The sequence below is a fragment of the Acanthopagrus latus genome, chromosome 6, assembly GCF_904848185.1.
Source record: "Acanthopagrus latus isolate v.2019 chromosome 6, fAcaLat1.1, whole genome shotgun sequence".
NCBI classification, from domain to species: Eukaryota; Metazoa; Chordata; class Actinopteri; order Spariformes; family Sparidae; genus Acanthopagrus; species Acanthopagrus latus.
The window spans coordinates 31655541-31683516 of NC_051044.1; the positions used below are offsets into that span (position 1 = coordinate 31655541).

At 40.3% G+C, this 27976-nt stretch overlaps 1 protein-coding gene across 2 annotated transcripts in view; it reads right to left on the reverse strand.

Annotated features, from left to right (window-relative positions):
• fhit (fragile histidine triad diadenosine triphosphatase) overlaps positions 1-27976 on the reverse strand; it is a 368692-nt gene that overhangs the window by 186691 nt on the left and 154025 nt on the right. For both annotated transcript variants that reach the window (XM_037102526.1, XM_037102527.1), the window contains one exon: positions 16718-16842. In XM_037102526.1, the coding sequence (XP_036958421.1) occupies positions 16718-16823 (106 nt within the window). In that variant the 5' untranslated portion in view covers positions 16824-16842. The remainder of the gene's footprint in view (positions 1-16717; positions 16843-27976) is intronic.

The following is a 27976-nucleotide window of genomic DNA, read 5'->3' on the forward strand; positions in this document are numbered from 1 at the left end:
TGCCTTGGACTAGGTGGTCAAGGTGGAATGTGCAGTAAGCTATGCTGCAAAATAGAACTCTATTAATGAAATCGTCACTGTCAACAGCAACAACATCATCAGCTGTGAAAGTTGTAGAATACACTGTTCATTCACACTTCAGTCTTACACGTGTTGAATTAAATCAGTCTACACGATCAACACACAGTACTGTCCAACACTTTGTGAAATGCCACATAATGCCTTTTTATCAGCTGGTGTTGGTAAAAATGGCTAACCTCACTGGAACTGTTTTTCCGGCTTCAAATGATGCCATACTTGGTCGATTCAGGTAGGACATCGTTTTCAGGTCTGACACAGTTATCATTATTGACACAATTATTTCTGCTTCAGTTGTATAAGAATCATGCAAAGCTGTTTTGCTGTGAAGCTCCCAAAAGGTTTTGTGAACTACAAAAAACCTTTTCGATGTCCCTTAGAGGTGAGTGGATGATGGCTGAATTTCCATTTTGGGCTGAACTGTTCTTTTCATGCAAGCTGGATGCACAGAGCCAGTCATTGCTCACTGCATCGACCCATGAAGGCTGATTTAGGTAAGAAGTATTTGTGACCAAAGCTTCCTCAGTTCAAGCTGTCCGGTTGTATGTGCGTTCTCTCTGCTGCACAGAGCGGGCTGACGAGTTCAGCAGCACATCTGGAGCACGCCGATGGGAGATGAGCTTTTAATTATAAAACACAGTCTCAAATGAAGAAAAGGAGGCCAGCCCTCAATTACCCAGAGAAAATGTCTGAGTTTGTGCTGCCTCACTTTGCATTGCCTCGCTTGCACATAAACTCAAACACAAGCCTGCAGACAGGCACAACATATCTGAGATGTGAAGCACAATCTCAGACCTCATAATTTTGAAACTTACTAAACTACGACTATAACTACTGTTACTAGTACTACTATTGCTGACACAAAATTGCATTCTACATGTAGCATCATGTTTTAAGAATAGTTCCCAACTGCAGTGTTACACTAAAGTCACAAAAAGTTGGACAAAGGAGAATGTCCTCCCATGAATGACAGCATCAAGTTCCCTTAAGTAACGTGAGAAATAAAGCCCTCTAGCTGCCGTGGTGACCGAAGCAAAGGTGGAAGTCCTGTGTTATTATCAAATGACAAAGTATGTGTGAAGAGGAGGTCAGGGTGGATAAATGGGTCACATCAGATTTTAACACCGGGGATTGCAATCTGTTTTTCCATTGGATGGTCACAGTATCTGTTTAGCATGACCATGATTGCTCCATTACCTTAACCATGTGTTTATCATTGTCAGCATGACCACAAAGCTCCCCCATTCTTCTAGCAAAGTCATCATTTTAACCCAAACCACAGTGTTTCCCCAACTTATTCACCAAATACTGAATACTTTTTTTTTTTTTTTTAACTCAAATTAGATGATCTTTCCCTCAACCTAAACAGGTTTTCTTGGCATAAACCTAACCCAACCTTTTCGTTGTGTTTTCACAAAGTGAAAAGTTTGACATGTGATATATGTCATGACTCCTGTTTGTGTTGTCCTTGTATCTGGTTTTCGGTTTTTGATTCATGTCCTTTTTTCTATGTCTTGTTGTGTTCTGTGTTTTGGTTTTTCCTTGTCTTGTGTCTCATGTTCTGATTTTTCCATGCCCTCATGTGTCCTTTAAGTTCTCCTGTGTTCTCCCCTCTGGCTCCCTCTGTCTGTTGTCTTGTTCCCTCCTGGTCTGTTCCTCTGTGCTCCTCCCCCTCATTATCACACCTGGCTTCCTTCCTCCTCTCTCCTCACCTGTTCCTCGTCATGTCATTAGTGTCTGTGTATTTAGTCTCTGTGTTCCCCTCACTCCTGGTCCGGTCATTGTTTGCTGTTTTCTGTTTTCTGAATGCTCCTGTTCCATGCTCCTGTCCATGCTCCTGTCCATGCTCCTGTCCATGCTCCTGTCCTGGTTTGGTATGTTTTGGTTTCAAGATTTTCATGTTTGATTTGTACTGTCGAACTGCTTTATTTTGCTACTTTGTTTGGATGTTTTGTTGTTACTTTGCCTTGTTGTTTTTGTTTTGCTACTGTGCCCTGTTTTTGTCTTATGTTTTTGTAATCAGCTTTTCAATAAAGCTCACCATTTGTTTCTTTGATCTGGCCTCCGGTAACTGCATTTGGGTCTCCCTCCCCTTCCATAGTCTTCCCTTTTTTTAACCCATCCCTGACAGAATGACCAGACCTTATAAAATGGACCCAGCAGTAAATGGCCTGGAGATAATCCGGTGGTATCAGGACTTTGTAACCAATCCTGCTAGCAGGGCTCGTCAGATAGCCGCGAGCAAACCTTTCTTTGAAGCTTACGACTTAGCCCTTGCCTCAGCCCATGCCTCAGCCCATGCCTCAGCTCCAGCCTCAGCCCATGCCACAGCCGAAGTGTCTCCTTTCTGGGAAACCCGGCTTGCCTACAAAGTGCCCCCACCGAGAAAGTGACAAGCCCGTCCACGTCCTGGCTCCCTGAAGTCAGGCTCAGAGGCCTCATGCCTCAGCTCCAGCCTCAGCCGAGCTCCCAGCCCAGGCCGCAGCCTCAGCCACAGCCGACCTTCCAGCCCAGGCCTCAGCCACAGCCGACCTTCCAGCCCAGGCCTCAGCCACAGCCGAGCTTCCAGCCCAGGCCTCAGCCTCAGCCACAACTAAGCTCTCAGCCCAGGCCTCAGCCTCAGCCACAGCCGAGCTCTCAGCCCAGGCCTCAGCCTCAGCCACAGCCGAGCTCCCAGCCCAGGCCTCAGTCTCAACCCCAACGACACCTGCCAGTGGCCCCCAGTCGGCATTCCGGTCGACACCTGCCAGTGGCCCCCAGTCGGTGGTCCATTCGACACCTGCCAGTGGTCTTCAGTCGGCGGTCCAGATGAGGCCTGTTCCTGCACCGGCCGGGCCGAGTCCCATGCCAAGTCCAGTGCCTGTTCCTGCACCTCGGTCGGAGGCCCGGCCGAGTCCCATGCCAGGTCCAGTTCCTGCACCTTGGTCGGAGGACCGGCCGAGGCCAGTTCCTGCACCTTGGTCGGAGGACCGGCCGAGGCCAGTTCCTGCACCTTGGTCGGAGGACCGGCCGAGGCCAGTTCCTGCACCTCGGTCGGAGGCCCGGCCAAGGTTATTTATTGGCAGAGACCCTTCATCGGCTCCCAGGCCACCAGCTCCCGGCAAAACTCCGTCGGTGGTCCGGCCAAGACCCTGGAGGGTTTCCCAGCCAGTGGTCTGGTCACCTGTGGGTCTCAGCCCACTCCTTCGCCACCGGCTGCCTGTGGGTCTCAGCCCATGCCTTCACCGCCGGCCTCCAGTGGGTCTCAGCCCACGCTTTTGCCGCCAGCCTCCAGCGGGTTCCAGCCCTCGCCTACGCCTATGGCCTCCAGCGCCTACGCCTTTGCCTTCGTCGCCAGCTTCCAGCGGGTTCCAGGCAGCACCCACGCCTTCGCCACCGGCCTCCAGTGGGTCTCAGCCCACGCCTTTGTCGCCAGCCTCCAGGGGGTTCCAGCCCGCACCCCCGCCTTCGCCTTCGTAACCAGCCTCCAGAGGGTTCCAGCCCGCGCCTTCGCCTTCGTCTACGTTGCCGACCTCCCGTGGGTTCCAGCCTGCGACTACGCCTTCGTCGCCCGTCTCCAGTGTGCCTCAGTCCACGTCCCTGGTCCCCAGTGGGCCCCAGTCCTCACCTCCACCTCCTTGTTTATTTGAACCTTGGCCCTCCCCCTGACCCCCTCCACCCTCCCGGCTTTGACTCTGGTCTGGTTTGTCTTATGTTTTTGTAATCAGCTTTTCAATTAAGCTCGCCATTTGTTTCCTTGATCTGGCCTCCAGTAACTGCATTTGGGTCCACCTCCCCTTCCATAGTCTTCCCTTTTTTTAACCCATCCCTGACAATATAATCCTGCTGATCACAAGAGTTTTCCATGTTATTCAATTTTCATTTTATAGCTTATTCTATAGAGTTTATAGCTTAATATTTGGGAAGTTGGATATAAGAATAGCAAAATGTAATCCAAACATGCAATGATTCACCTTAGATTTTGGAACTTTTTGTATAATCTTAAATTATAACTCTGACTGTTTGTCACAATATTTAGAAATCAGCGGGACAGCACAGCTTGCTCATTACTGAAAATGTTAGCATTTCCAGTGAAACAGAAATAGCTAAAGCAAAAGGACAGATTTTTTTATTTAGATAACTAATTGTTCCACAACATGAATACTTTTTTATTAAATCCTCTGTATCTCTTTTTATTTTGTTGTATAATTGCAATATTACTTATGTTTCATTACCCCGTAGTTTGCACCACTAATCACCAGTTTGTGTAATATTGATTAATTATTTAACCCCGTGAGAATGAATCTCTCTGTTGAATTAATTGACAGTAAGTTCATTCTATAATGAGATGGATACAGTCCCAGTGCCAAGTGGCCCTGCAGGGTGGCACTAGAGGGGAGTTCTCTTCTGGGGTCAGATCAGTCTTCTAGCTAGTATATAGAAAATGTTTCTACTTTGCTGTTGAGATTTAGTATCTTATTCCCAGGCAAAGGGTAAGATGAACAGATTTTACATAAAAATCACCAGGCTACACACTTAGCAGGTCCAAAATTATGATTTAATGACACTGCAAGGGATCCTGATGAAAAAATCAGGCATATTTTGGAGTCTGGTATCATTGAGAGAGTACAATTTGATACAGATGATGTGGTGATCTAATTTTGGTTATGTGGTTATGGGTGGCTTCAAACTTGGAGTGGTACAATTATTGAGCTTGATATTGGATTGGGCTTGGTTGAATTGAAGGGGCCTGTCAGGCCCTGGCAGAGGTGCCTGCTCCAACTAAAAGTAAATATGATTTGTTCTTGAACTAATTAAATATTTACCTACAAATGTCACCATTTTTCATTTTTGGTGCTAAATGCTGGGGTTCTTATTCTTCTGTATCAGGGACAAGTCTCTGTGTCCCTACTGGCTCAGCCCACTCAGAGTTGGAGCCTACAGGCACATTTTTGATTTATCTCCAAATACCATTCCCTTCCTTTAAATAATTTAAATTATTAGCACTAGGCCTACATTAAAAAATCATGACTTTTGACTGCAGAGGGGCACAAGTAACTATTATTCAATTTGGACTCTAAGGATTATAACTGTAACAACAGTGCATATATGTTCCTGCTTATGAAATATACTGTACAGAATGGACTCAATGTAAGGGCTAGAATTTGGGGTGTTGAGAGGGGTTTATTAGAGTAAACCCACAACATGAGAGTGTGCCTGCAGAGTATTAAGTAGTATTTGTAATGAGTAGGTACAGGCCATTTACTGTGTTGCTATAATGTCTCTCTACTATGACTCATATGATAATTTATTTAAAGAACACCTCTATACCTTGGCAGAAGACAAGAGACGCCTTCTGCTGTTGTAGGCCAGCTCAGCAGAGTCAGACAGAAAAACAAGAAAGAAAGTATTCAGTAGGAACACGAGGCACTGGAAAGCATTCTGTGGTCCTGTAACAGCCTACATGACGGTCATGTCATCAATGTCATTCTATCAGGTGATGATAATTAAAATATACCTTTCTGTATGGCATATCTTTAGGCTCTTAACTGAAGAATGCTGGAATTACTTCAGAGCAACCATAGCAATAAACTTATATCTAAATGTCATGTTGTGGATAATAATGAGGGTGCTGTTAAATATAAGTGTGGATACTTGATGGGTATATTCATCAGATGTTTCTCTTTGAAATGCTTATTACAGCTTATTCTTGACTATTAAAATAGAGTCACAGAAAAAAACTGAAGCCTAATAAAAATGCAAAGGCACTGATTACCCGAAGCAATGGCCAAGTTCCTCAAAAAGCCCAAATCTTTCAGGCCCAGATGAATTGTTTTGTAAAGATGGAGTTGAGCTCTGATGAGATCTGTGAGTTATTGATTACAAAGAAGAAAGAACAAAGTAGTGTCTATAATGCATCACGTATAAAAAATGTACAAGCGAAAAAGTCGAACATCAAAAGGCAAACATTGTGTAAGATACACAAGAAGAATTCACAGAGGCAAGTGATCTATCAGATGGGAATAATCTTCAAAGCAGTACTGTATGTGTGGCAGAATGAAATAAAGGCTCCATTACCTTTTAATTGCTGTTGTGATGAAACTCCACAATTTATTCTAGTAAAAAAATGATCAAACATTTTGAATACTTTGCTTTCTTTCAGAAGTTTGGAGTGATAGATTCTTCCAAAAAAAAAAAAAAAACAACAACCCTGATACCTTGGTCAGACTGCACGACTCTCAAAGTCATCAGATCGCTGTGCTGTTCACACTACACAACTTTCTCTCATGGAATCTGGAGTCTTGCATCAGTGATGGGGGGGGTCACACACTTACAAATCCCACAGGTGAGAAGTGACGTGGGAATGAAGAGTGACCCGAGCAGTCCAAGTTGTTTGTGTGCTGACTTGCAGCGAAAAAAACAAGAAGAAACAGAAAGTAACATGTGTGAGAGAATGGATAAGGAAGCTGCTCGAGAAGGGATTATTTTTGCAATGAAAAACTGAAACTGCCTGCTTGTGTTTTGGTTCAGGAAGAACCACGGTAACCTATAATGAACAGCTTGTATGTATTCTGACTATGGGCTGTTATTGTGGTACCACATGAATAGATACATGATAAGACTGGGTTCAGAGAGCTACTGCAGATGACAACATAGAAGGAGAGAGGGAGAAAGTCTCCCTGACCCATTGGCGACTCAACCAGATATTTAATCTGCTAAAATATCCAGCAGGTGTGGACGACCCGTGGGTGATCTCCTGGATTGCATCTTTGAACAGTTCACACCTGATAATCATCGTTCAGAAGGACGAGCACCAATCTGCCTGTTCTCGGGCGACTTAAAACCAGGGTCAAAATCCTGCAGCGTGTTTGGATTTGATAGACATAATCATGTTGGAAAACACATCTTATTATGGCATTTTGAAAGTGTGTTTATATACATGTTTGATCCCCTCCTCCCTCCCTGGCCTGTGGCCTGTTCCTGCATCCACCATTTTAGTGCCGACTGTCCAGAATGATGTGACTCAGCTGAAGTCTCCGGCTCACGCCTGAATGGCAACAAACAAATCCTCCAGGCCTGATATGAATGTAAACACATCAGACGAGAAGGGTAAAAAAAAAGGTCAAAATCTGTTTAAAACCTGTCTGATAAAGGAAAACAAGAAGGGCACAGAGACAAACAATGACCTAAAGACCTTTTACCCTCAGGCAGGATGTTAAGGAAGCCATGCAAGAGACCTGAGAAGATCAGTCTCATCCCAGCAACTTTGGAAGACCAACAACTTTAACAGTAACAACTGCTGTCCATCCAGATAGATACATCATAAGACCTCTCTAGGGCCGTAAATTGCAGGAGGCCACCAACATTCTTCTGTGAATATGCTCTGTCCTGTATCTAAAAGGGTCAGAACTATCTACTTAAATGTCTGAATATATGTCTTGTGTTTAAGAACATGTAATCATTTTGATTTGATGAAACTTTACAGGACACCACTCTGCTACCTGATGTGAATCACTTTGAACACAATGATACCGGAGATGACAGTACCACATGATTGTATTTGTTAACTAGCATGTTGACTTGAGTGATAATTTGAGTTCTCTTATCATTTATCGTGGGTTCTTAGATATGTCACATATATTGATGACAAAATATATGAGTTTCCAATTTGCAAGCATGTATAATTTTAATATTATGTAGAAAACCAATGACTTTCCTTTAAGAAGAGGCCCAATTCACTTTCTACACGAAGGAATTAAAAAAGAGCACCAAGGATCCTCTTCCAAAATACGCCCCTAGACTATATAACTTTACAACATGTGTTGTATTCTGGCTCTTTTGGTGCCTATTGTCCCTTCTGCTTCTTGTCCTGACTCTTAGCCTTTGCTCATCACCCTTTTGGGTTCTCTGTGGTGAAGACTCCTGCTTCCCCCCAGGTATTTTTCACTTTTTACTGAGAGTTAAACAAGGCTCCAGAATGAACTCTGAGCAGAAAATAAAAAGATAGCGTTGATTCTTAAAAGCCACAAGTAAAGCTCACTGTTTGCTACATAAATAATCATTAATTCTGTCATTATTTTTATAGTTAACTTTCAACTTGACTTTTGAGAACTTTTTGGCTCCATGCATCCCAAATCTACAGCCTGTCACTGAAGGCACCAAGACCAGAGAACACATGCTGTGTGTCTCCTCTCTCGTCTGACACAAGGCTCTCTGTGCCTGTGTTGGAGTGCAGAGACACACACAGACCAAATTACGAATATTTGCTCTTCAGACAGACGAGTTTCACCCCTCTCTTCTCCTTATTCAGCCGTAAGAGTCTGATTCTGATAAAATGTGTAAATATGTATACATATGTATATACTAAGGATGCTCCAATCAGGATATTTGGGGCCGCTTGCCACTTGGTGGAAGTAGTGACAGCTGATGACGATCAATAAAACAGTTCTTTACTTTGTTGTCATCTAAAATTGCTCATTATTAGGGGCAAACTTTAGTTTGGTGTACCCTGAGGCAACAAGGACCTTGAACTTTGACCTTTGGTCGCTGAAATACAATCAGTTTATCGTAAGTAGTAATAAGTCCAATTTATTTTTTTTTTTTTAAATCATGTCTGAAGAAGTTCCCTCACAGTGTTCTTGAGATACATTGCTTTCACAAGGATAGGACAGATGGACAACAGAAAAACATAATGCCTCTGGCCATGTCTGCTGCTGGGATGTTATACAGGTCAGATCCACAGTGTAAATCAACTTCATCTGAGGCAGAAACAGGCTCAAAAAACACATTTTGAAGTCATGTCAAGTCTCATGTCCTTATAACAAAATAAGATGCAGTGTACACTATAGGCTAATCCAAAGATACAAGAGTCACTATAGTGTAGCTAAAGGGACAGCTGACTTCTGACCTGTAAACAACTGAGTCAGTAGAATTCACAACCAAGCAACAACCTGTGAGTTGATTTATTACCAAGGAATGTAACCCTGCTCCGGTCACTAAACCTCCAACACTCTTTTATCCCTTCACCATAAAAATATCTTCCTCCTGATATTTGCTGCAAATATATCTAGTTACTCTCAGCAGTGTTTTTTGTTTTTTTTGTTTTCCTTTTCAGTCCAGGTAGTAAGGTAGAATAAAATAATTCAAAGCCATAGCCATGGCCTTATCGAAGGATCAACTTATGGAAAGTAAAAGAAACATAAAACTTCCAGTGGAGTTTCTTTTTATTATTTTAATTTGTCAAAGACTGGTACATTAGTTTGAAGAATTAGAGCCCTCTCTAGAGGGAGCAGGAGAAGGAAATAACTCTGCAGCCCCTGACATTAGCTGTGCTGCCGTCACAGCACTGCAATAGACACTTGAGGGGCTATTCCCAGAATAAAGCGCTGCTGCTTCAGTAATCAGTGACTAAGCATCTGCTAATGTGTGTCGTGAGATGGTTGGATAACGAGGGACAGCATTGTGTTGTTGCTAATTGCAGCCCTTTCCCTGCTTGCAACCTCAGACAACAGATAGAAGAAGCTACAGAATCTCAACTTTAATAGGATTACCAGATGTGTGTAACCAGCTCTTAGTCTAATGAATTCTTTAAGGAAGAAGATGCCTCATAAAAGAATGCGTTAATGCAGACTGGTGCTCTTTCACCGGAGCCCAGAGTGCTTTATCTCAAAAAGAATTGCAGAGTAGGTACATTGTAGGCTGGTACGGTTTGTAAGCCACCTCTTCAAGTGTAACCTACACCAGCCGCAGCAGGAATACTTCTCGGCTACACAATGTGGCATTGGTTCTCCTTGCATAAAGAGGAGTTCATTCAGCAATCACTTGCCATCTGTTTATCCCATAGTGAAAGGGAAGATAAGTGACAGGTCTGACATGTGCTCACATTATGTGAAGCATGTTTTCTGGTTCTAGTCATTTATTAACAGCGCTGTCTCTTGAGCCCTCCTTTTCCCTCTGATTAAATGTTTGTTAATTGATTGAGTAACCCTAATTAAACTCACTGTAGACTGCATTAACTGTTGATATCAGACGGGTAAAATAAATAGGATGAATGAAGAGATCAGTATTGGAGCTTCGCACACCCCCTTTGTTTTTACTTTTGCCAGCTGAGTGTTCAAAATACAGATCTACAAAAAATATACAGTATACATACATACATGATTAACTTAATTTTATTATTATTTTTTTCTACAGTGTCTTGGACTTTGTGTTCAGTTGAGCTTCTGGCTGAACTGATCACCCACCACAGACTCGGGTTCTTCCTGTCATTTCCCTTCAGTCGCTCTTCTTTCCCCCTCTCTGTATACTTTTAGATTTTCTCTTCAGTCAGCAATCAATATGGATGGATAGAAATTACAATACATTTATTACTGTACAATATATCACCTGACAGTGGAGGACAGCACCTCTGAGGCTTGCTACTGCAGACAGGTTGAGAATGAGAATGAAGATAAATCCACTTTTAATCCCAGAGTTTAAAAAGTAATCTCTGAGACCTCTTCCCCTCAGTAAACAACACAAGATCAGAGCAGAGCCAAGATGTGAATTCCACCAGAAACTCCTGCTCTGCCTCTGTGTCCCTCACCAGAACTCCCTGGCACTGGCAGCGGCTCTGCTGCTTGCTCTGCCTAGTCCTCCCCACACAACAATCTGCAAAGAAGGTAATTTAACATCTGACTCAGTAAATTAAAGGTTTAGACCACATCAGAGACAAGACAAGACAAGACAAGATAAGACAAGATAAGATAAGATAATTTTTCAGTGTAGGGATATAACAAAATTATGTTTGGTAAGCTGTCAGAGACCAGCAGCAATAGACAACAAAATAAATAAAATAAAAGATGAAACAAGACTTGATAACTGACCCGGACTTCAGATTTGGTATGGGTGAGCAACCTATTCTTTTTTTGCAACATTAAGAGAATGTCTGATGAGCTGAACATCAGTCTAGCTGTGTCTGAATTCAGGGGTCCCATCCTGAATGAATTAAGACAAAGCTTCCCTCATGCATAACCTAATGCATTTGTTGCGTGCTGCGATATATGACAACAACACCAAGTCGACAGGCACAACAACTGCTGCCGCTCTCCTGTTTGTCACAAGCTTTGCCTATAGGAACTACACACAAGGCACAAATAAAAGAATCACCAAATGCAAGGTTTGCTGAATGAATATAAAGGATGCTGGACTGACCACATGAAACTTTATCAGGTACCAGGCAACACACCCAGATAGCTCAGTCACTTTTAAAGTTAACCACAGTGCCTATGGACAGTTAGCAAACAGCATTTACAGCAAGCAAGGCGTCAGTTCACTTCAAAGTTGGATTCATTAGTAGGTCTTTTTCCAGTCAGAACAGCTACCCAAGCATATAAGGCCATGGATACAACTTGAGAAGTGAGCGGACCATCAGCCAGCAGACGTTGACTGTGGTTGACTTGGAGCAGAAGGGAACAGTTGAGATAGACGTGATAATCCTCGCTGAATGTAACATCAGGAAGACAGAGCACAAAAAGATGGAGAAGTACCAGGAGTTGAAGGAACAACTTGGACAGATGTAGAAGGTTTCCAGGTGCAACAAATTCAAGCTTGGTCCTCGCCAAAGCTTGAGAAAAAAGCAAAAAAAAGACATACACCAACCCCCCACATGGGGCTAAGAGGGAGGTTTTATAATGATTATACATTCATAATACACCATTAATAACAAATACTTTTAAATAATCTTGTGAATCTATCACTATGAAAACATTAGCTTTTATCAATAATGATTTCACAGCATGATAGAAGAGCAATGTAAGTTTTTATTGACTTGCTACTCGTGGATCCAAGTTTCAGATTTGCACAGTGTTGGAGGACATACTCTGATCTTTTACTTAACAAAAAAGGGAGCAATACCACAGTCTAACAATACTCTGTTACAAGTACATTTCTACATCAAATTTGGGCAAAGGATACACAGGATATTCAAAAAGTACACAGTAAAAGTATTAAGTTTGGCAGTATATGAATCTTGGACATCATTCTTTGAAATCCAGAAGGATACCTTCATGATACCATTAGTTTATTACTGGGAATAATGACTGTAAAAGTCTCATATGTTTTTCATGGTTCTGATGTGAGACTGCAGTCTGACCCACAGTCACAGTGGGTTCATTATAATTACCGTAAATGTTAGTGCATTTGTGCACTGAAAAAAAAGGTGTGGCTGATCTGACCAAGCAAGCACAAACCCCGGCTGGCTGAACTGCAATATATTAAGCTACCAGAGATTTCTTTTCCTCCAATGCTTTATTGAAAATGTAATTAGCGACCAGAGGTACCAGACTATACATTGCACAAAGCCTGGCCACACAGCAGAAATGTACGTGGGAAATGGCACAACAGTAACGGAAAATGTAAATTAGATTTATTATTTCATTTTGGTTTCCTTGTTTATTATATCTTTTGTTTTGGGTTGAAAATTGGAAAACACACAGCATTTTTCAATGTTTGGTGCATACAGAAAATCAGAACAATGAAATATTGACACGTTATTTTGTTTTTCATTTGCCAGATTAAATGGAATAATTGAATGATCAGATGATACACGGACCAATCTCCTGTTCTGACAGTTTTCTGACAGTTCGAAAGTAAAATACAGTTATTCATTTTAAAGCATTCATTATGTTTTCTTGTCATGTTGCAAAGCAATAAACTGTTTGAAGTGATCATATACCAACTAATTTGTGCTGATAATACACACATGATTGATGAGATTACAGTACAGTAGGAGAGTACCTACAATCAAGAAAAGTAATTACAGTGTTTAATAATACTTTTGATGCTAACATATGGCCTTAAAATGGAGATGTATAGCAGAGCAGAGAAATAACTCTCCCTGGACTTAAGTTCATCTCAGTGTGTAGGAGTTGTGCAAGGTGATAGCAGCACTTGAGAAGTTGAGCACAAAGCTAAGAACAGATTAACATAGAGAATAAGAAAAGAGAATAAGCACATTATTCAAACAAATCAGAGATGGAAATCATGCAAATGATTTTTTTTTTCTTTTTTCACTCCAGGCTGGCTGGAAACAATGATTAATAGACAGAGCTAAAGTTTTGTTTAGTTTTTTTTTTTTTTGTTTCCCCTGGCACAACGAGAGAGGAGAAGCAAACGTAGAGTCCACAAGGATTCATGTCTTCCTCCTACCTCTGTGCGACACCCACATGTATTTGAAGGTAAACTAAACATCTGTGCTATGCTGGGGTATAAAAAGATGAAAATAAACCAAACACACTGAAAGCAAACAGTCCTGCATAGTGTGGCCTTGGTAACCTACAACAGCCATGGTTATCAACTATGCATTTTCTGGTGTATGTGCATTATGTGTACGATAAACAACTGCTTATATAGCCTTTATATCAAGGGCAGGTTCACTTCAGCAAAGACAGCATATGTTGCCAGGCAACAACAGGCAGCTGTAGGAAGTGCTTCATTGAGCAGCCAGTGCTCAAGTCAAGTCAGAGAGAAACAATGAGACAGACACTGATGGTGAAACAGGGATTCTGCTGCAGATCAGTGTCAGGGACGCTGCATTACACCACATCACTTTACTGTGGTGATGAAGGTCAGACAGAGGAGGGGCACAGCAGAGTTAAATTGAATGTTCTAGTGTTAATTAAGGTGTTATGCTGTGGTATTGAAACCTGCACTAAAGCTCTGAACCTTCAGTTGTTTTTGCTTCATTTTCAATCCCTTTCATTACAAACTGTTACTGTAAGTGATTCAATATTGGTTCAAGGCCTTTATGTGATGTTGGGCTTAGAGACAAAACCTTACTTCCAATTTTGCTGTTACTGTATTTTGTATATCAGTACAACAGGAAAAAAGTCATACTCCGACCCAATCACTAGAATATATGTTAGCAATGTACAGTTCTCCAGAACCAGAGATAAGAGATATGTTGCAACCATACATTTCTTCAGGCTTATTTTCGCTCGTGGCAGAATGTTGTGCTTATGTTGTTGTGAGGTTTAGGCACAAAAAAACATTCTGTTAGATTCAGGAAAACATTGTGGTTCTGCTTTAAATACCTGTTTAGTTCACCACACTTTCACCTCCAGGACTCCTTACAATTACACAGTGGTTTGTTGTTTGTTGAAATGTTGTGGTACCTCATCAAAAATATCTAGTAGTGTCACTCTTGCACATGCCAAAACGCAGTCTTGGACTGCTGTCACAGGACTGGCAGCTCTGCATTCCACCAACTCTCAATATAAAAGTCAGGTATTACATGTAATGTGAATGTGACATATATGACATGCTTCGCACAAATATCATTATGGTACATAGCCTATGACATGTACATTTGGATGTATCTGTGATTTGCAGAAATGTTGACTGCTAACATTTAACCTGGTGACTGGGTGGCACACAAACCATCCTGCTACTTCAAAAATCATTTCAATAAGAACTACAGTTTTCATTCATTACTTATTGTTGGCGATGGCTGTGGCTCAGGGATAGAGCCAGCATCTTGTTATCGAAAGGTCACTGGTTTGGCTCACCTGGTCTGCATGTCAAAGTGTGCTTGGGCAAGATACTGAACCCCAAACTGCTCCTGATGTGCTGGTCAGCACCTTGCATGGCAGCCACCACCAACAGTGTATGAATGTATGTACTAATTAATGCTTTGGACAAAAGCGTCCGCTAAATGTGAATGATTCCTCTTCGCCATGTTTGGTACATTGCACATGTTTTCCATTACTGGTTGGCTTAACATCAATCAACAAATGGCAGAACAGAAGTAAGGGAAATTAGCAATAAAAACAGTATTTCTATTAAAAAGGGAAAACATATTAGCAAAAGAAACACACACACACACACACACACACACACATAGAAACAGACACACACAAGATCATTTTTGATGTTTGTCCACTGTCTGCCTCCACATCAACCAGCACCTGGTCGTTAAAAAACAATCTCACTCATTGCAGTTTGGAAGAGAAACTGCAGACAGTCTCACAAGCCTTCTTTTTCTTCTTTCCAGGTTGTGGTGACAACATGCTTCCTCCACACTTTGCTTAGCTTAGAAACAGCATGGAACTACAACACATGCTACATCACTTCCAGATTTGACGAACAGACCGCAGACCACTGTGATGTTATGGGTGGTCAGAGGTTCAAGAGACTTTCAACCTTCAGAAACACTTTAACTTATTAACACCAATTCAGCTGTAAAACAAGAAATGCATTTTAAAAATGCAAGCACACTCCCACAACAATTGGAGAAAAAGAGTAAAGAGTAGAGTAAAAGAGTAAAAAACAAAGAGAACACTACAATTCTACAAACTTGAGAATGGCACGATATGAACCTAAAGTTATAATACTCCTCTATAACCAACCAAATCAAGAAAACCCTCTACCTGCTGAGAATGTCTCCTACCGTTTCAAACAGCCGCCATGTGCACTGTAGTGCTACATATTATATACCTCTTTCTTCAGACCCTCAGTCACACACACCATCATTAATGTACATTTTCACTCCCTTGTCCTATATTTTGTGGTACTACTACGTAGGAACTTTTGAAAATACATTTGCTTGAATTTCCCCTCTGTAGATCAATAAAGGATTACGTTAACTCAAGCAAGCACACTCTAGCAATACCACATTTAGGTCATTTGGTCTTCTTGTTGTGATTTCAGCATGAATAAATACTAAAATATTGCAGATCCACCTTGTGCAAGCTCATTAGTGTTTACCTGTTCCAAAGTAAGGCTAGTTTTTTCAATTCAAGTAGTTTTGTTAAGGTCATATCTCAATCAGGTCAAATAAACCTTCATCAGTCAGTACATTTATTGTTAAATATTAATATAATAGCTGAAGGATCATCTGCAATGTTAGGGATACTACAGCTACATACTGCTGAGACATGTAGACGTTGATATGACATGTTCAATCTCAAAACTGCGTTTCTCTAACTTACAGTGGATCTGACTGAATATATATTGCATTTATTTATCTTAATCTATTATTATTATTATTATTTATTTATGCTTGAAAGAAAACTTTAGAGCTAAAACAAACTGAACTTGATCCTTCCCTAAATGCTGCTTGTTTCTCAGTCTGCTTAAATGCTTTAGTCTTTTAAGCTTGCATAGTAAGACTCAATTCAAGTGTCAAAATGTGTTTTAAGCTTTTTAATGGTTTGTGTGTTTCCTAGTGTGTGTTAAACCTTATATCCATACTGATTGAGCATTTGTACACCACCTTTCGAAGATAAAACTTTGTAACTATTAGACATGTTGTGCTCTCAAGATGTCCGGAAAATCCAGATTACACATAATTCAACCATGACACTGTTTGCATGGGGATCATGTAGAGTTGCAGCTGTGTGGATGTGTGTATACAGTTTACTGTGACTGTTGTGGCGTGGAGTACAACAACACCTACTCATAAAGCTTCAACATAAAAACTTATAAACGGAAACTATTTCAGTTTACCCCTTTATCTTTCACTCTATTCATCTGCAGTATCTATTCAAACTAATGCAACATCAAGTGCAATACAGTGACCACTCAACAGACTCAACAAAAGGTCTGTTGATTGCCTACACATTCCAGGAACAATGCTTAGCTCAGCAGGCCTACCTCTCAGCAGTAAGTAATGTAAAGATACGTCCAGGCACTACAGGCTTCCTGTTGACCATAGCAAAGGACAGCTCCGTCTGCAGAAACACATTGGAGGCCTTGATGAGATGCTGTCCAAAGCGTAGGGTTGACATGGCTCACTGACTCACAGACCTGGAAGAGACACAAAGAAAGCAGAAGGTCGGTAACATACAACTGAACATGGATTCTGTCCATCGCACACAACCACATGCAGCTGAAGGCCTGGCTGATCTGATTTGTGATTTGATCGTTATCTCATTTGGCTGAAGGTAATTCTAAATCCAACAATAGTAACATTACAACCATCATCAAGAGAAGAAAATAAGCACACACATTGTCACTGTCAAAACAATACTATCTGTTGAAGACACACAAAACAATGATCTTACACAAAAAAGAGGCATTGATGTATCTGTCAAAAAGTGTTGTGGAAACTGCTCTGCTTAATCTGAAATATCACTTTCACAAATTCACCAAATGAAATCAGACTGAGACATACAACACTCCTGCCTCCCCTGTCACCACAATGTCAGATTTCTGTTCAACTGTCTTCCTGAATGTTTTGCCAGACATTTTTTTTTTGCTTTTCAGAAGCAAGGTTACAAAAACAAAAACTCCCCAAACTGTGGATTTGAACAGTTAGCTTTACTTAGTGAGGTTTCAGCTGTTAGAGAATGATTAAAACTCTGAACAAGCAGCGGTCAGATAATTTTCAAAGCTGCAGCTCTTGTGGGGTGTTCATATACATACGTGTGTGTGTGTGTGTGTGTATATATATATATATATATATATATATATATATATATATATATATATATATATATATATATATATATATATATATATATATATATATATATATATATATATATATATATATATATATATATATATATATATATATATATATATATCACAGAGCCTGTAATGGTTGGACCAAATGTGTTCGTGTCTTCGGTACTGGCAAGTCAAGGGTAGCTTGAGCAATGAAGCTGCATGTTTAAATCAACCGAAGTTCTCTTTTAATTATAACACAGTTAGTGACTAAATGTTATCAATAATGCATTTCATGTTGTATAATAAGTGATAGAGTAACATACAAAGTATAAATCAAAAATAATATATCAAGATTTTAATCGTTTAGACTCTACAATGTATTATCAGCTGGGTGTCAGTATCAGTATTCTCATTTTCTTCAAGAATAAAACAAATAAACTGAGGCAGAATCAATTTGTGGAGAGTTCTACTCATCTGTGTGTTATGTGGTGGCAATAATGGTTTTCTCAGCAGGATGTCAACCGTGTAACAGTTGATGAAGGAGTTTGTCAGATGTGACACTGTCTTTCTATTTTGGACACAGTGTGATAAGATGAAATCATCTCTCCACCACCGTGGAGTATCACCACAACAAAAACAGTGGCTTTTTTCAGCTCTGCTGTGATTTATTAAAGGAAAGCCATGAGCAGCATTAACCCTGTTGATTCAATATCTCTCATTATTGCATTTCTCTAAACATTGCTATAGTTCACAAGATTTAACATTTTTAATGCCAAGGTCATTTTTTGGTAACATGTAGAGCCAAAATCTTCGTGGTTGTCAAATGTTGAGGGCCGTTTGAGAAATTGGTGCGTGTGTGTATCCATATATATGAGTGTTTGTGTGTGTTGTGTGTACTCGCTCATCACATATATATATATATATATATATATATATATATATATATATATATATATATATATATATATATATATATATATATATATATATATATATAACCCTAACCCTAACCCTACCCTAACCCTAACAAAAAACAAAGAACATATATATGTATATATTACAAAAACAAAGAACAGTGCAGTTTGTAGTGAGCGAATAAAGAATGACAATCAGTGGTTGAGCTCAGAGCAGACAGCTGTTAGCCACTGAAGCAGGTGGGACATTTAGCAGAGAGGTTGTTTAGTGGCAGGAAATGTACAGTACGGTTACAGTTTACACACTGAACAAACTTTGCAGCTCCTTCATATACAAGAAGACCTAATGTTTGAATGACAGCTACAGATGTTTCTCTTTTCAGAAGACGCCATCGCCGTGGCCTTGAATGTGTTGCGACATGACAGAAAAGGAGGGGGGACTTTTATTTAATTCAGCTGATTTTACATTAGCTGCAGTGTGGACCTACATCCACCAGTTGGCACATCTGAGCAGTCCAGACTATAGTTAACTGGGGCCGACAAAATCAATTACGTAAATGTAAGCAGAGGATTAAGAAATATTACCGCCATACTCAAGGACTTGAAGCGTAACCAACCCAGGGCAATTTCTCAAGACAGCAACAGGAGCAATATAAGCCACCATTATAACTCCATGGTCTGTGTGTGTGATGTGTTGAGAACCCCCAATGATCGGTTTGCCAAAGGATGAAGCTGCTCTGGTGTTATACTACCAGCATGCAGGTCCTACTAATGATCATTTTTCCTCATCAAAGATTAAAATAAACAACTGTGAGGAACCAAAATGTGGCAGATCATTGCTATGTTTTAAATGGGAAATGTAACACTACACGTTGATATATATATATATATTTCGAAACTAGTCAATCTGTCGAGTGTGTGCTTAACAGGCTTAACAGGCTATTATAAGGCTCATGGCTCATTACAGGCTGTAACATGAACATGTACATTATGACCAGAAAAAAGAAAATGTTTCTGAGGGAGTAAGCACTCGCTCGACAGATTGACTAATTTGGTCTAGTTTCCGCAGGACACGGATGACAACAAACCAGTATGTAGCTACTTGCACAAACACACTGTTTTAACTACTTTTTTACTCATTTTGAGTCATACAGGCTACAGTGCTGTGTTGTGAGGTGTCTGCTGATGTTGCATATCTTTTGGGTTGAGCTGTGGAGCATGTTAAGAAACTTAAAACACAGTGTAAAGTTCTGACCCCATGCTGTTAGCTGTCAATGCTAACTCTCTGTTCACAGAGCCTGTAATGGTTGGACCAAATGTGTTCGCGTCTTCGGTACTGACAAGTCAAGGGTAGCTTGAGCAATGAAGCTGCATGTTTAAATCGACCGAAGTTCTCCTATAAGGTAAAACAGGTTAGGACCCAAATGTAGACACATAGGGGAGGTTGGAGTAGGGGGGGAAAAGCAAGCTAATAATTCAAGCCGAACGCTCAAAACTTACAAAAAAAGAAATTGGAAAAAACAAACAAAAAAAAGTCACTTTGGACACAGGAAAAAGTAGCAGCTAAGAGCTAAAACAAAGTGCAAAATAAAAGCAAAATGCAATTCACTGAGAAGGCTGAAATACAAAAAAAACAAGAGACCAAGGAAACCAAAAACAAGTCACTATGGACTAACAAATTACAACTAAAGCACTGATACAAACTAGCCACTAAAAGTAAAGTACAAATCAAAAACAAGAAACCAAAATCAGAACATACGACAGATTATCCAGTCGCTCTGCAGCACTGTTTTTGTTTTTACCTTTTTCGTGATTTAGTTTGCAGCAGGATACTTTATTTATAATTACTGAACATGTTCCTATATAAGCTCCCACATTGTGGGAAGGTGGAAGGGAAATTAATGCTGATTAGTGCATCCTGCTGTTGACTAAATCAATAATTCTCAGGCACCAAGACAGGAAGATGAAGTGCATGTACTGTACATACTGTATGCGTGATTAGGGTTAGGGTTAGGGTTAGGGTTGTTTTTTTTTTTTTTTTTAATATAGAAATTTATCTTTTATGTTTGTTTCTGTTTTCTTGGAAATGTTGAATGTCAGCAGCCACTCAAAAGTGTGTTTCAATTAAGAACTTAAGCTAAACACATTTCTTGAGAGCCCTGAAACAAATACCAAAATGCTGCAAGTGAAAACGCTGAGGGTTGGAATTGGGCATGATTATTTGCCATTTTACTATGCTATCCAATCATGACTGTAAGGGGATCCCCCTCCCTTTGAAACATGAGTGTGACTCACTGTAATGGGGCTAAATGACGCCTAAGTGATTAGACAGCTCACTCATGGTGGGCTGTGCAGTCTGACCGAGGCAGAGCAAGAGAGACTGAGGAGGAGCAGGAAGGCTGGAGCCCTGAGATAATCACAGCACAGTGCAAGCCCCCTCCTTCCTCCCATCTCTCTCCATTCACCTACCCGAACTGCTCAGCCACAACAGAGAGGAGAGCCATGGGTGAATTTGGATTTGGTCCCAGAAGACTCATCCACTCTCTCTTTCACCAGCTGTCTCTCCTGCATTAGCATTCCAAATGTGCTCTGACAATTCCACAATTAAGAACTAGAATGCTGCAATTAGTTCACTGTGTAGAGAGATGACCCAATTAGTGTTTACTTTACACAGATCGTATCACCTCCAATTTGTAAATGCCAACATCCTTTTCAGCGACAAAGGCAAAACTGATTTCTTCCATTTATTGAGATAGACCATAACTCCCACTGGGGTCACAGAGATCGAGTCATTGTTTCTTTTTTTTTTTTCTTTTTTAACATTTTATCAATTTAAAGTGCAGTTCTAGAGCAGAATACAAGTACAGAATACTTCAGAACTACCATCATAAACATTTATTGAATAAAAAAGTTAAATGTATTATGCATTATCCAGGGCAAATAATAATACAAAAAGAATATATATGACCAGGCCAAGCAACACTAACAAGGCTAACAAACCTCCAAAGATATCTAGTATTATGCCTTATTTTCAAGAAGAATTATGTTGGACAAGAGGCTATTGTCACCACTGATGAGGACAGCAACTTATAACAACAGTGTTATTGGTCTTGGGGTAACTGATAAAAAGGAAAATTACTTACTAATTACTAATTTGTGCTGCTGGGGGGCTCTCCAAATAAACAAGGGCTCTATCTTACATTCAGTGCAGAGTGGTGCACCACACAGTGTAAGTGTCATGGCTAGTTTCAGACTGACACAGTTGTCATTTGCATGCCCATCACCCAACATTGTGTAAATTGCAAGTGTACTTGCCAACCTGTGTGCCCCAGGGCATGTTGGTCTTTAAATGAGGTGTGGTCAGGCGCACCGATGGTGGATTGCTATAGATGCAGCAGAAAGTTGGCTTGTGGCTTTGGGGTGAATAAACACTGCATGAATTGAGGGGTAAGACTATTAACTGCGTTTAGCCAGTGCTAGAGCTTTAAAGTTTTGTTTTTGTGATGTATTTGAATCAAACAAAACACATATTTAACTATTTGTTTTAACTGTAAACTCAAAAAAAAAACCATGACATCCACCTGTCTGCCCCTCCCCCTCCAGCTGAGCTTCCTGCCTGGATGATTCAGTGCACATGCTTGCCTCTAAGCACCTGACATTTTCACTGACATCAAACAAGACCTGGCAACGGCTCTCCCTACCGATGATGACATTTGCAATGTACTACCTTTTTTCCCCTGGTCATCAATATGTTGGTCCACCACAAGACAAGTCTTGCCTCTGTGCCATGCTGGGGTGAGTAGTTTCAACACCCTTCAATCCAATCAAACACCTACACCGTCAAAACTCTGAAACTCTGCTGTACTTAACTTTGCTCTCTGTAAGATCTAGAGCTGCACTCATTTGAACAGTGTTGGACATTCTGATATCATTAATTTTCTCTATGGTCAGGGTCAGTACAGAGCATGTGGTTCTTTGACTTGACCCCGTCTAAGCCTGAAGGTCAACTCAATCACTAGCCCACACAATTTAACACCTTGGACCATAAATGGTTATTGATCGTCACAGTGGGGTTTTGGTCAGATTGGAGCCAGGTGCTCAGAAGCCACAGACTCCCAGTGTATGAAATTAAGCATAAAAAAAAAGAGATGCAGTATGTTCACCTGTAAAAGACAATCTCTCAGGGAGGCTAGGTCCTGTAGTTGCTACATTATCTGGATGTGTGTGGCTTTTATTTTATTAAAAAAGTGCCATCACACAGATCTCCATTGTCATATCAGTCTGTCACTGGGTCCCAAAATATGACTTATATATACTGGACCATCACAAACAACACAGGACAAAACTAGACTATGTTACTCGGCTGGCCTGGGAACACCTTGGGAGCCTCCTGGAGGAGCTAGAGGAAGTGTCTGGGGTGAGGGAAGTCTGGGTGTCCCTGCTCTGACAGCTGCCCCCGCGACCTGGCCCCGGATAAACGAGAAGAAAATGGATGGATGGATGGATGGACAGGACAAAACGTGAGTTTAATGGAATCATTTAGTCTATGATAGAAATGTATCACTAGCAAATCTTCATTCACCAAGTGAGCATGTTTTAAACTTGTTTAGTAATAGCAAAGTTTATAGGGAACTAATGTAAATGCTGATGTCTTCATTATTCTATATCTAGTTCATTTTGCAATCGACATTCACAATGTGCTTAGAAACTTTCTCTCCTTGGTACTATAAGCTGGCCTGCTGTTAGGTTTGACCCACCAAATGTTTCAATTGCTTTTATTTTCTGGGAGGTAAAATGCTTTTTAAATATGCAGGATCCCTAATCATTAATTATTTTTATAATCTTAGCATGGCGGGCAAAGGGACACTGTGCAGGAAGTCAGTAAATTCAGGGAACCCTGGATCCTAAATTCTGAAGATGTGAGACGCTAGTGAAAATAGTTAAATAACTGTAAAAAAAATAATCCTGGCAAGATATTCTTTTCACACATTTCTTAAATCATAAACACAGGAGAAAAAAACAATTTAAATAGATCAGATTTAGAAAATTCTAAATTACCAGAATTTTGAACTCACTTGCTTCAAAGGGCTTCTGTATAGTAATATTTTGCATCTTGACATAATTAAGTTTTTCTACCATTTGGTTCGGTACAAAGGTGATGTAGCATATACTGTACACTTACAGGATTATGTACATGTCAAAGTCTACATATTTGTAGTCACATGACCTGTCAGGTGACCCCTCTGTACGTCCTTGTGAGGTGTGTTCTGTTTTATGTCTGAGTGTGCACCTGAAAAATCACGTTGAGATGTTCATAGGATCCGTATTGAGGGTGGAAGACTTATTAAACTTTCATTTTGTCCAGCCCCTCATATTTTTTATGTTTGGATGTGCATGTTTTTGTAAACTTTTTTTTTTTTTTTTTCCAAAGGCTTAAGCTTCCCATTAGGATGCAGCATTAGGATCATCCATCATAACTCTTTATATTCTTATATTATATTTTCTCTAGTTTTTGTTCTGCAAGGGTCCTGGGGTCTCGTTTATAATATTGTGCATGCACAAAATGGGGCCTGAAAGAAACATATGCCACCTCCCATGCAAAATTTCTGGTCTATAAAAACAAACGGGAGAATGTGCACACCTGTAAGAAAACTCTGTCCCTTGTGAACCTGTGCAAACATTTTGGAGACAAGGTGAACTGAAGTTGCGGAAAACATGACGTAATTATCATCGGTTGTAAAAATCCAAGATTACATCATATATCACCAAAGAGTGAATACTCTACACATAAGTACCAGTCGTGTACTAATCATGCAAACCAATCAGACACGGCCCAAGGCGACTTTGTTTACACCTACGCCTTGTATCATTATTACTTGTTCAACTTGTTGTTTTGTGATAATTGTGTTTGATTGTTATATGCCCCATGCTAATTAAAAAAAAAAAAAAAAAAAAAAACTTTTGCCAGCAATTCATGTCTTTAAGTTCTTGTCTTTTCATTAGAATATAGATCAGTTAATATTTTGATGGTATAGCAATGTGGTCGCAAAATTGAATCACAGTATCTGTTAGAAGAATCACAAATTCACATTGTGAATTTATCATGGCCTGTGTTTTACATTTTTTACTTTTTCATTGTGATGTTGAATCCATCACCTGGGTTGAAGATTTCCTGCGTCAATGTTACGATGAGCCCCAAATTGTTCAGATGAGCAGGTGAGCAGTGACCAGTGTTGTAAAGTGCTTTGAGTGGTCAGTAAACTGGAAAAGTGCTATAAAAAGGCAAGTCTGCACACTGTACACTGAGCTGCTGTTAGGCACCACGGCCACAACTTGACTGAATTCTGTGTGTGTGCATATCTTAGCAGCTTTGACTTGACACACTGTAAGCCTCAGGGCAACGTCAATTACATTTGTGGCTGATGTAAACAGTGGCCAACCACAGCTCTAATCTAAAATTGCTTTCACAGCACAGAATCCCTCAACACACACATTTAACTTTACCTCCTCAGGTAATAAATAGATACATGGTATATTGAAGTACAAGCACGCACAGAGACAAACACACATTCACTACAGATATTTAGTCTTCAGCAGAAATATCATAACAGTGACAAACTAGAAAATAGGAAACTGAAACTGTTAAACAAATTAGCATTATGTGTGATCAAATACAATGATCTACAGTTCAAATTATGTTGTTGATCACATTACAACTTGTGTCACTTTTCTTGACTGAAGTGTCACTCCTGACATTCTGCCTTATTGCCTGTCATTTCAGGATCCCAAAAATAATCTAAAGATTACGACTCCCTATGGTTTTTTCTTTTTTTTTCTATCAAGAAAAGAACGCCACACAGCTACAGCTGAAATAAACTGGTCAGGATGGTCAAGAGTCAACCAAAAAACACCTAAGAGCAAGTCTGCAATGAATGAGAGGCTGCTGGAAGACAGCTGTCAGTGTCCACAGTCAAGTTGAGCTGAGAGGCTGCTGTGCAAGACAGAAGCTCTTGATCCAGATGGGGCACCTTACAGCTCAACTGAAGTTTGCTGCTATGTTCTGGCTTCTCTGGTTTGCTGCACATTTCCCCCTGAAATATACTTGCACTAAGAGGAGAATCACTCTTTTAAAACCCACACAGGTGAAACCCACATCGTAGTTCTAGCCAAGTGCACCTGTGTGAAATAATTTGTACCCCTGCATGTTTCTGAGGCAGAAACATCATATCTGTGCAAGAAAAATGATGCAAAAGCCTTAGCATGTCTGTTCTGACATCCCACAAGTGGCCAACCCAGGCTGCAATGCTTGTATTGTAAGACTACAGCACTCTGTTGTTTAGAGTGGAAAACAAAGTGATGACTTCGCTGTTCTTATTCATGAATCACATTTAAAAATATTTGCCATGAAGGTGGAGCTACAGGAAAAGTTATGGTAGGGGTGGCTACCTATCAAATCCTGCACTGATTTTAAAATTTTACCCCTCACTTTCAAGATCCTTCACCTTTTCATCTCTCTGAACTTTGTCACATCCACACACTTTCCCAAACTCTCTGTCATCCAGCTTTTAGCCCCATCTGTCAACTTAACTACTATGGGGTCAAGAACTTTTGGCTGATCTGCCCCCCGCCTTTGGAACTCTCTCCCACCAAACATTCACACTTCCGACACTGTTTTCACCTTTAAATCCTACCTGACATTAACTATGTGATAACATTCTTGTTTATTGACTGTACTATTACAGTCAGTCACATTCATATGTATTTATCTATATTTGCAAATTTGCACAACGTCACTTAGCAAACTTACACATCAATGTTACCTGATTTATATTGTTTGATGTACTGCTGTTGTGTTATGTGTGTCGTGTGAGGTGTCCTTGCGTGCTTTCAACGGCGCCTTCAAATGAAGTGCATTATTAACTGAGGTCAATGTAAATTCAATTAACAAAGAATAAATAAACCCAACATCATATCACCTGTCTGTCGTGTCATGCATCTGAGTGCCTTGTTAGATAATAAAGCCTGGTCATTGAAATTGGATTTAATCCCATCTGCACTCCTTCATAACAAATTTGATTTAGCCGAGCAGAAGGAAGGCCCGTCTATCAGCAGCTACTTCATTTCTGGAAGAGGGTGGTTTGGGTAGAGGAAAACTAGAAAGATAGAGAGCAGCGTAACACTGCCTTTTAATTAAAGGAGTACATCTACAACAACACCTCCACTGTGCAATGTGCCTATGTGTGTCATGCACAACAGAAATGGGACTTGTAGTGAAAAGGAAAATCTTATTTAGATTTAATTTTCTGATGGGAGGTATATGAACAGTACATCAGTCAGGCACACTTATCAAGTCTTTAGGCCAGAATGAGTATTTCACACAGAAAAGAATAGGCAGATAGCTGAGGACTAATAAAAGGAGTTAAGGGTCATGTGACCTAGTGTTCAGTGATTGGTGGAAGTCTCTTGTGTCATGAGAATGACAGTAGCAGATAGAAACCATCACTATGCTCTCTAATTTCAGCTATGAAATCATTGACTCCCAGGTGAAAAATATACTTTCTCATCTATGCATTGGACTAAACCTTAATTCTCTGTGTTCACATTTGCAAATTACAATGCAGAACCCACTGACAAATGTAACTAAACATTTTAACTGTGTCTGAAATTAAGAATATGCTGAATTTCAGCATTTTTTTTGAACTTCTAGATAGACATTTTATGCAGGAGCAAGACAGGTAATAAATTCATCACTGCATCAACACCATGAGCCCTTGCAGAACCTGATGTAACAGGAGAAATCATTGCACATAATGTAATACTTGTCTGACTGGTTCCCACTCACAGCCTTAAAACCTGCTGAATTAGAACAAATGCAACACTGTCCTTGTATTTATAAATTTCCAAGTTCAGCATCCAACTCTGCATCCAATAAGGTTGATTCTGTTAATCTGAACCAAAAGAGCAACACTGGGGATCTTTGAAATAACTTAAACTGACCCACTCAAGTTTTCCTCCAACAGTCCGCAGCAGTCAGCCATTAGTCCATCCTGCTATCCCTTCAGATCCAAGGAGTGAAACTGAGACTGCTGCTGTGTAGCCTTTGTGACTGTGAGAGTGAGAGGTGATCTTTCTGCTTGCAAGCACTTTCCTTAAAATAACCTGTTTTTTATCATTTCTTCCTGTACCAAACATGATGGCAATATTCCGGAAAATCATAAATTATTTATCATGAGTCTGGTTTCACTTGGCCTATCAAAACAATTGGTACATAGTTTGAGGTCCACACGTTCACACAAGTTGAAATGGAGACTCAGCAAGGCTGTACCTTGGTCACATGATTTGGAGGCACCATTGACTTCTGAGGTTTAAAGTTACTATGAGAGTTCTTCTAGTGAGTTTAATATTAATCCAAGCATTTAGTAGTAGAGTTCGTTAACAGTGAATAATAGCAGAACAAGGTTTAAGGAACATTACACTGAATTCATTGGCTTGAGATGGATGGATGGATGGATGGATGGATGGATGGTCTGTAGCTAGTTTTTTATGTAACATTTGCTCAAATTCTTATTATGATC